Source organism: Nyctibius grandis, chromosome 1 (assembly GCF_013368605.1).
Source record: "Nyctibius grandis isolate bNycGra1 chromosome 1, bNycGra1.pri, whole genome shotgun sequence".
Lineage (NCBI taxonomy): Eukaryota > Metazoa > Chordata > Aves > Nyctibiiformes > Nyctibiidae > Nyctibius > Nyctibius grandis.
This window is the reverse complement of record NC_090658.1, coordinates 25,178,897-25,188,726: the sequence shown is the minus strand read 5'-3', so window position 1 is coordinate 25,188,726 and position 9,830 is coordinate 25,178,897. Positions and strand designations below refer to the sequence as shown.

Below are 9,830 nucleotides of genomic sequence, written 5' to 3'. Positions count from 1 at the left end.
GTCCGGGTGCCGATGGATGCTCCTCCGTGGGGGACCTACCATACCGCCCGGCACGGCTCGGCACGGCGCGGCACGGCGCGTACCGCACCGTGCCGCGCCGTGCCGAGCCGTGCCGGCGGGGAAACCTTGCATCACCGCCCCGGGCTCCGTTTCCCTCCTCCCTCTCTTTCGGGGTGGCTATTAATAGCATGACATCAGCCCGGGACTCGCCGCCAGAGTAAATACCAGCGCTGCCCGCTCGGCTATATAAGGGGGGTGATGCAACCGAAGCGAGAAGCAGAGGAGCGGGGAAGAGGCGAGAGCTGCTCTCCCGGAGGAGAAGGGGACGGCCACCGGGACGGCCACCGGGACGGCCACCGGGACGGCACCGCTGTGGGGTGGGTGAGGAGCCCCTTTCTCTCCGGCCGGGAAAACAACAACAGCAGCAGCAGCGGGAGGAAGGTAGGTGGAAGCGGGAGGGGAGACGCTGAGACTCTCCGTGCCGGCGGGTCGGGGCAGCTTGAGCTCCGTGGGAGGTTGTCGCGACACGGAGAGATGCCCGCCGGAGCGGAGCGGGGGAGGGTCCGCGGTGAGGAAAAGTTTCGCTGCCGGAGCGAAGTCGGGTGCGGGCGTGCCGACGCCTCCCGTGAGCCCCGGGAAAGCCCCCCGGCCTCGACGAAGCCCCCCGCCCGCCGGCGCTCACATCTGGAGGACCCCCCTACCCCGGGCTGCCGCCAGATGTGAGCGCCGGGAGGGAGCCCGCCGAGCCCCGGCTCTCCCGGGGCCGGCAGCGCCGCTCGGCACCGGGCGGTGGCGGCCTCGGCGGAGCGACGGCGCCGGCCCCGGCAGCGGCGGGGATGCCGGAGCGCGGCCGGGCGGTGCGGGCAGCCGGCGGTGGCACCGCCACCCCGGAGGGTCCGCAGGGACCGAGGAGCTGTAGCGGGGGTGGCCGGGCCGTGAGTAACCCCGCAGCGCCGCGTACGGAGGCATCTATTCTGTACACATAAACTAAGCGGGAACTCTCGGTGTGAGCCGGGGCCGGTCACTTTTCTTTCTGTCCCCGTGTCTTGACATGAAGAAGATCAGTTGCTGAACTGTTGCTTAATCAAGTCAGGCGTGACACAACAGCAAACTTGTTTCAGAGAAGGAGTTTCCTGTTGGAAATCAATTTTCCTCCTAGTAACAGCGTTTGAGAAGCTGGAAGGCAGCAGAAAAATGGTTCGGGGATGATGTGGGATGTCAGAAAGCTTAAGGTCAACCATCGTGCACAGAGGTTGTGAACTGTAATTGCTCTTAATGCTGTTTAAGATTAACCTCAATGGTTATCGGGGTTTATTGCATCAGCACCAGAGGAAAAGGAATTCATATGAAGAAATAAAACCGACAGGCACAGTCAGCCATCTGCAGCTAACCAAAAAAGAAAAGACTGAAAGTAGTTCTTTTTAACATTAATATTAAACAGGAATACCCTTAAATACCAGAAATGCACAGCTAGGAAGTATGTCCTGAATTTAAAATGTCAGGTGAGATATAAAAGTTCACTGTAGATGGAAAGAATCATCAGCAAAAGAACAAACAAGAAGTAGGGGGAGAACAAATGAATAAAGTTGTTTGACTCTACCTGAATTGGGAGGGTACCATTAATAGAAAAGCTGTTCTCTTTGGAGAATTCCAAAACTAAGGATAAAGTAAAGAATCATTGACTCACACTGGGAACAAGCTATGCCTTTCCAGTGCAGGTCTGTGAAATGTTCAGCACCTTCAATGTCAGTAACTTCAGAGGGACTCAAACCAGCCTGGAGCCGAGATCCATGTGCATGGTCTAACCAAGTAAACAGAGATCGTATCGGAAAGGCCCGGATGAAATCAGGGTTTAAGGCTTGATATTCTTATTTGTACTGTTTCCCCAGCCTTTAGAAACCCAGAGAAAATGAGACAGTGCTCTTGATGACTTATAGACAGAGGTACAAGTACAATTTGTACAAAAATCGTGGAAAAAGGAAGGGCAACCTGTTGTACTTTTTTCAATAGCAAAATCTAATTTTCATTCCTGTAAAACATTTCTAAAAGCAGATTTGTTCCTCAGAAATTGGAAAACATCTCCCTTTTTGTTATAAAATGGGAATCTGTTCAGCTTACTGGGTACATTTGATGTAAGGCTGATTATTTTTGTTACTTGTTTCATGGTGGCTCCTAATGATCTTGGTGGTAGACTGGAACCCTGCCCTCCTAGGCACTGTCCAGAAGCCCTGCCCCAAGAAAGAGCCCCAGGAACGCAAACCAGTGGCAAACAGCTCTACAGCATGGGACTCAGCTCACGGCAGAAATCCTTACACAAGCCTCAGCCCCCTGCTAGGCCCTCCCTTCCCTAAAGTCTGAACAAATAGAGATGCCTTTCAGGATCTCTGGAAGGTCAGTGAGCTGTCAAGGCAGGAGAGATGCAAGTTTCTATAGTCAAGGACACTTCCCCCTCTGTGCCTGCCCTCCCTGTGGCCACCCTCCCATTCCTTTATTTTACACTAATGACAGACGGATGAGAATACCTGAGGACATTATAGTAGGGTTTTGTTGGTGCTTGTGGTACACTTAGCACTAACTAGTAGAAATCCACAATTAACACAATTTCTCGGACACGTTATTAAAACACAAACATTCTTGGTTTCCTCTGGTGCTGCTGCTGACCTTCATTAAGAGTTCACCTAAACTGAAAAATAATTGAATAAACCACCAGTGCTGGAAAATTATTAGCCCAATTAATTATTTTGTAAGCTGGAGAAATGGTTTTACTGTTAATTTAAGTCTCCTGGTTTGATTGAATTATACAGAATTAGCTTTGTTGAGTGAAGCCATCACTGGGAGCCAAGGAGACTGACATGCAGTGGAAAAAGCTAAAATTTCTGCTAGCAATGAGGAGTTCGGTGTCATCTGGAATTAGCCTGTTTAAATGAGTTGAATGATTGAATGTTAATAAATGATAAATAATGCTGGGAGGACTTTAGCTGGAAATTATAGGGCTGTTTCTGACTTGTTGGAAAAGAGTAACTGCTAGCTTTCTGAGATTATAGGATTAAACCGTATCAGTACTTTAAATGTGACTCATGAGCAGGGGCTTTCTGAAGAGAATTACATAAATTTCCCAAGGTCTTTCTGAATAACAAATTGTTCCAAATAATTTCCTCATCTTTAATAAGTGCGGGTGAAATCCTGGCCCCATTGAGGTCAATAGAAAAAGTCCTTTTGATTTCACTGGGTTCAGGATTTCACCCCCAGACTCTCAGAAATCTTTAGCTCTTCTGTGGTGGCTGGGGGAGGCAGAAGCGAGGAAGTCTCTGCAGCTGGACATGGCATTTTCTACCAACTGGCAATTCGCTGTCCTCACATTTTTATATTTACCTCACTTAGCAATGAACCAGATTCTACTCTCATTTGCACCAGTGTGGATTTAAAGTATATTTTTAGATATCTCTGAGCAAAATCTATCTTCTTGTCAAGGCACGTGATCCCAGACATTTCTTGCCGGGTTACAGGAGTAGCGTATGGGGAACTATGCAATTCTGGGTTGAACTTGTGGAAATTTAACTTGCCCACACTGCTGCCCCAAGGCAACTATTTGCTTACCTGCACTGAGTTAATTATGATTGACTTTGCTATAATTATTACAGTTCTAATCAAGAGTAGATAACATATACTGTCATTACCCATACAGCTATTAAAAAAACCCCCAAGACCTACACACCAAAGAAAGCTGGAAAACCAACATGGTAAAATCCAATTTAACATGGGTAGCTTTATGAATAAGGCAAGTAATACAATCTGTTTTCCAATGGATTTGCACCTTTTGTCCCTTGGGCCACCCACAAAAAAATGCTCAACTTTCTTCCAGACCTCTCATCTCACCTCTTCTGGGAAAGAGATGGTTTGTGTCGTGCAGAGCTGCGTACATCAGCTAGCTCGGTTGCCTGAGATGTTAGGATGGCTGACTGCTGAGTTTTCCCTCTTTCTCCCTCAGTGGGGTCACCAATTCTCACAAAGCACATAGAAGGCCTCTCTCCCTCCAAAACTGGCTAAAAAATTAATAAGTATGACTAAAAAGAGGAAAGCAGAGAGTACTGTCGGGTAGGTTCATTTTCTCAGGAAAACTACTAGAAATGAGGTTCCTCCATGGGTGTCCATTTGCATAATTCCTCTGAAGTCTCTTCAGTCACACTGTTTTCTGTCAGCAGGAGATCTGACCGTAAATATTTAAGAATTTCAAACCTCTCGTTGAGGGCACATGAGGACAGTTTCAGATTTTACAAGAGCAAAGGAATGAAACAAATGGCTTCACGTTTTTTGTGACTCAGTCCCTCCAGCTCAGCCTGTGCTTTGAAGCCCCAGAGCACATATAGGCTTTTACCTTTGTGCTGGCTCTTGTTGTTGACCGTTTTTCAGGAGTTTATAAACAGTTCTACAACTTTGTGTAAAACTGAACATGATAATTTTGTGACAGGCTCTGTCTTGGTTAGCAGACTTCAGCTTTAGGAGAACTCTTTGAGCTGTGCCTAAACTTAGCTCAGATCAAGGTATGCTCTGTCCATTTGAAGCTGGAATATGTGGTGGTATAGCTCTGAGGATGGAGATACTCTTAAACTCCTTCTGTGCTTTAAATAATATTTCTTCACCTTCTGATTTTTGTTCCTTATTCTCTTTCACTTCCTATTCACTCAATTCTCATTTACCACACATTACCAGTTTAAAACTTCGAAGTATACATACATATGCACAATTTTTTTCCATATTACGTTTCAGAAAGACCTAGGTGTTTTGTGATGTGTTAATACTATTATTTTTTTTAAACACCAACTTGAAGTTTACCTAAAGTAGAAGTTTTTACTAGTGACCAAATTCTTAACTGCTTGACTCTGGTGAGAGATTGAGGTAGACAGGGAGTGGGGACTGAAGCAATGCAAGAAATACGGTATTATTTCACATTATAAAGTATACCTCTAGGAGATACTATTTGCCTTTCTAAAGTTGTTGAAAGACTATAATTTTTATCTCTTTTTACCTTTCAGCAAAATGATGGTCCAACACTCAGGCCAGGTATCTGCATTAGAAGTCAGCGCCTCCGCAATTGTTCCCACTTTGTCCCCTGCAGGGTCACTGGGGTTTGATGATTTCACAAATTTAACCCCATTGGTGAAAGAGGAACTGAGGTTCGCCATTCAGAATAAGCGTCAGTCCCACAGGATGTCTTCTACATTGGACACGGTGACAGTTTCTGAAAGGCCAATTGAAACATCCATCATGAAAACAGAGGTATGACTTTTAAAACAGCATTTCAGTGTGAATGAGTAATTCTCTAATAAAATTTCACCACAATTTCTTGGCAAATTTTTTGAGTACCATTGATTTAAAATGAGCCATCACATGGATTACATCCATCCAAACTCCAGTCAGCTTTTTATTGACAATTAATGGAGTTACTACCATTTTACTGTATGGCAAGAAAGGTCAGAATCGCATCCTTATGTAACTCATGATGTGAGCACTGACAACACTATCCATGTTCCTTTTAAAAATGCAGAATTTATCAAAATACAGGTCAAGTATTTACGACATCTTACGGATTGTGTGTATCTGTTTTAATGGGATAGTTTTCTCCTGAAGAAGATGAAAGAAAAAAACGAAGAAGGGAAAGGAACAAAATTGCTGCTGCAAAGTGCCGAAACAAAAAGAAGGAAAAAACAGAATGTTTGCAGAAAGTAAGTGACTGGTGTGAATTGTTCTTAATCTGTCATCCTGCCAGGATCTGAACAGACAGCACAGGGGCACTGTCATAGTAGGAAATACAGAAAGATGTCACCGAAAACTCTGTAAACCCTTCAAAACATTAGTTATAAAAAAAATTAACATGCTATATATTAAAACAAACCTGATGAAAACTGGAAAAAAGTGAAAGCATGGTAGGAGTGAAAAGAGATTACTGTTTCAGTGACCAGTCTTGTCTATGGGGATAATAAGAATTTGATGTGTACACTGAACACAAAAAGAAGTAAAACCTCCTTTCATACAATATCTGTTGTGGATACCAAGAGCCTACAAACACCAACAAATAATCTCTGATTTCTTTATGACATGAGTGGCATAGTACCTTAGCCCTGAAGTCTCTGTCCTAAGATCCCAGTAGTGTCTTCACCTGCTCTGCCATGATATAAAACTATCTTACAACAGCATCAGGCCTGTCTTTGTTCCTATATCCAGAGGTGGGGGAAGAAAAAAAAGCTATGTCACTTTGTCAGCTTCACATGGGTTTACAGATATGTGACATGATGTTCCTGAGAGTTGATAAGAAGCATAGATAAATTTGGGTAAATTTTTGACCCAAAAAGTTCAGAATAATTTTGCAGAAGGTAGCAACGGTGCTTCGCATGCCTGCTTTTATCAATGCAAATCTGAATTTGGCCTTTCAATTTTTGTTACACACAGTTCAGAAGGTAACTATCCATTTGGTTTTTTATACTATTATCAATTGAGGGATGTATAGTTCCACCATTACAGGACACTAAGAACACACAATTTCTTTCTCAGCTAACCATATGCTTTCCCACCAACAAAAGACTGCAACTATTAGGTAAATGTTGCAATTAACTATTTGAACTACTCAGTCTAATAGTTGTGTCTGTCCTTTGTGACTAGGAATCAGAAAAGCTGGAAACTATCAATGCAGAATTAAAAGCCCAGATCGAAGAGCTAAAGAATGAGAAGCAGCATTTGATATACATGCTAAATCTTCACAGGCCCACTTGTATAGTTCGGGCACAAAACGGAAGGACACCTGAAGATGAAAGGAATCTTTTTATTCAACAGATCAAAGAAGGCACATTACAAGGTTAAGTGATATGGCAAACATGGAAATATTTATAGTGTTTTTTAACAGCTACCAGAATCCACGGAGGATCTGATATAACGCGTAGGATTCTATTAGTCACGAGCCTTTAGGAAGGGCAGATTGCTTTGTTAAGCGGAAAGAATCATTTTGGCTTGACAGCGATTCTTCCCCTTGGAAGATCTGGTCTCAATCAAATTGAAGAGTCTTCTGCCTCAAATATAGGTTTTGCACCTGTCATACTTGCTGTTCCTAGGAGCTACAGACAACAGCTTCAGAAGTTTTAGCTCTCTGCTAGTGTACAGTATCTGCACTCACGACGTTTGTGCTAGAACACTATGACTTCCAATGATGCACATGGTACAGACAGCTGTGCTGGATGGACACTACTTTTCCTTGTTGCTGGTAGGGAAAGCAGACTGAGAGTATTTTTAAAGTTTCGAAGTTTCCGGGAGGGTGGTTTCTGGCAGAATGTACTGATACGTAATGTTGCATTCTAACCTAACACAAACACACACACACAAACACACAAAAAGTCTTCAGTTCCAACTAAGCTTTGTCATTTTTTTCACAACACTTGTGTGGGTTTTTTCTATGACTCATCTCAGAGACTGAATTTGAAAAGCCTAGTAGGTGTGACAAAGAAATGTTTCTTGCAAAATGTCCATGTAGCTAAGTTTGTATTTTATGAGCTGGAACCCCACCTACTATCCTTTGGGGACTACAGTTTTTCCTTGAACTGCTGAAGAGCAGCTTCTACCACCACTTGGCGACTCAGTGAATTGGACCCACTGAAAAGAGGAAACTAACTGTGGAGGGATATTGATACAGATTTTGCCCAAATAAAGAACTGCAGGACTGAATCCGAGGTTAATGAATCAGGAAAAGTTTAAAAAAATATATGAAGCTGGGATCTAATCCTACAGCCTTAATTCATGCTATTAACCCTCACTCACCGAGGAGGTTCCATGGGCTTCAGTGGGTCTGCTTATGCAGATAGCTCTTATAGGCATAAGAGCCTGACAAAGCTTTGTCCATCCTGGTCAGGATTCCTTCCTTTTGCCAGGTGATTCAGAGGGAAAAATTATGATTGCAGCTGCTTTTATTTTGCATTTGAGTGGCAACTACAGTCAATCAAAAGTGTCACTTAGAATCTCAAGGAGGCAAGAGTTCTGATGTTGTAATTGTTTTTATTTTTTATTAAATACTAACCTTAGATGTTTTTGAACTGGTAGAAGAGCTGCTGGACAAAACAGTTGGAGCTATGAGTGTTTAAATTCTGACGTTTCTGTGAAATTCTCAGATTGTTTAATCCTATAAAATATATCCTTACAATTTTTTGTAAAAGAAAATATCCTTATTTATCACTAATATCATAATGAGTAGAGTTAATAAATACTGCGAGCAAGATAAAGCTGAAAACACAAGTGTTCCGCTGTCTTTTTACTTTTATCTCTTGGTGTTTAATATTATATATTCCTAAACTTCACCAGTTGTATTTGAGACACCCCTATTGAAAACACTTATCCTTCATCATTTCCACAGATGATGCACTGAGTATCTTGAGCGATTGGGTGCAGAGATTATACCTTCCAAAATTCTGCACCTCTATCAGTGGTGTCTAGCTGCTCAATGTCACAACTTAAGTGAAGCAGACAATAAGAATAGAGCTTATAGTACATAATATTTTACACCAGTTACGCAGTGTTGAAATTGTGGTTTTGTCCTAAAGGCTAAACTTAAAGATACCTCAGCCGTAAGCGTCTTACTCTACAAGTCCCCGATGAGTCTATCAGATATCATGCCTGATCCTTATATGATCGTTATATTCTGCAGCAGAACTTCTTAGTATGTTTTCTTAAGATCTGGATATATTGTAATGTCCTATATCACATTTTAAAGATATGTACTTCATGTATCTGAAAAGTGAATGTATTACAAAGATGACATACAAGGTCCAGTTCTGTCCTGAGAATCCATTGTCTTTCTGTATGTTGGAAGGGGTTTCCATTGACTTCAATGAGAGTTTTACTCATACCCCGTAGGCGGAGCTTGGAGCCTCTACTGTGACTTCCCTGGCTTAGAGGGCAAGTTCCATGGGGAACTGGGCCAGCTGTTTATCAGAGAACGGATATACATGAAGTGTGTTACAATAAACTTGTTAAACTATGTTCATTGGTATTTGACTTCTGTAATGTGGAAATACAAAACTGAGGCATCATCCTGCTATTGTACGCCTTGGCTTTGCCTTTTGCGCATCAAATACCAGCAGACAAAACTGTTTGCCTCCTCTACTGTTATAAAGTGTTACCACAGAGACTAGAATATCATGACAGAATTCATGTGTCTCCCTTAGGGAATTTGTATGGTTGCTTTTAACCGTATCACTGGTGACGCAGGCGTCATGCTTTTGTTGCTTGATGTTATTTACTTAGCATGCCAAATGTTAATATGGTACCACTACTATTGTCAAGAAGATAATCTATTTTTATTTCTTTATATGTGCAGTCATAGCTGCTTTCTACTGCTTGTATGTGTGTGTGCGTGCTCCCGCACGCTACTCTAGAAATGATGGTACTCAAGTTCATTTGACTGTGCCCAGAAAAAAAAAAAGTGTGTTTAAAATAGCTAGAAAGGAACAGTATGTTGCATGAGTTTTCTAAAGGTATACTTTATTCAGGAGAACCTTTAAAATGCATTAAAAGCAGTTTGTTTTCTATTCTCAAGTTTGTTTTGATACTTTAATAAAAAAATGATTAATATATATTTATTCATGTGTCATTTAGTTCATTCTAAGTTTCAAGGTCCAGGAGTAACTTCATTTTCTTAAAACAGCACTGAGATATTAAAAACGAAACACATTTTATAGGTTTGCAACTATAAGCGTCTTATGAAGTGAAATTGGTACTGTTCACTGCTTGTCAAGGTATAAACAAAGTTTTGTTATTACAAGGTTGATCATGAATTCCAGACTAATTTCTTA

The 9,830-nt window shown here is 42.3% G+C and overlaps 1 protein-coding gene across 2 annotated transcripts; it reads left to right on the top strand.

The window, feature by feature from the left end:
- The first annotated feature begins 277 nt into the window (after positions 1 to 277).
- Positions 278 to 9,613, top strand: ATF3 (activating transcription factor 3). 2 transcript variants are annotated; one of them, XM_068404204.1, is made up of 4 exons: positions 278 to 441; positions 5,117 to 5,277; positions 5,616 to 5,723; positions 6,658 to 9,613. In XM_068404204.1, exons 2-4 carry the CDS (start codon positions 5,209 to 5,211, stop codon positions 6,853 to 6,855), a joined length of 375 nt encoding a protein of 124 aa, XP_068260305.1. In that variant the 5' UTR covers positions 278 to 441; positions 5,117 to 5,208; the 3' UTR covers positions 6,856 to 9,613. The 2 variants fall into 2 exon arrangements, with proteins under 2 accessions (XP_068260305.1, XP_068260297.1); XM_068404196.1 differs by having other exon boundaries at positions 351 to 441; positions 5,034 to 5,277.
- The last annotated feature ends 217 nt before the right edge of the window (positions 9,614 to 9,830 follow it).

What these genes read in the sequence shown, in the direction of transcription:
- ATF3 (XM_068404196.1), top strand. Translation starts at nt 5,038, where the DNA reads ATGATGGTCCAACACTCAGGCCAGGTATCTGCATTAGAAGTCAGCGCC. An exon ending in CATCCATCATGAAAACAGAG is followed by an intron (nt 5,278 to 5,615) that starts GTATGACTTTTA and finishes TTAATGGGATAG; the next exon opens with TTTTCTCCTGAAGAAGATGA. An exon ending in AAACAGAATGTTTGCAGAAA is followed by an intron (nt 5,724 to 6,657) that starts GTAAGTGACTGG and finishes CTTTGTGACTAG; the next exon opens with GAATCAGAAAAGCTGGAAAC.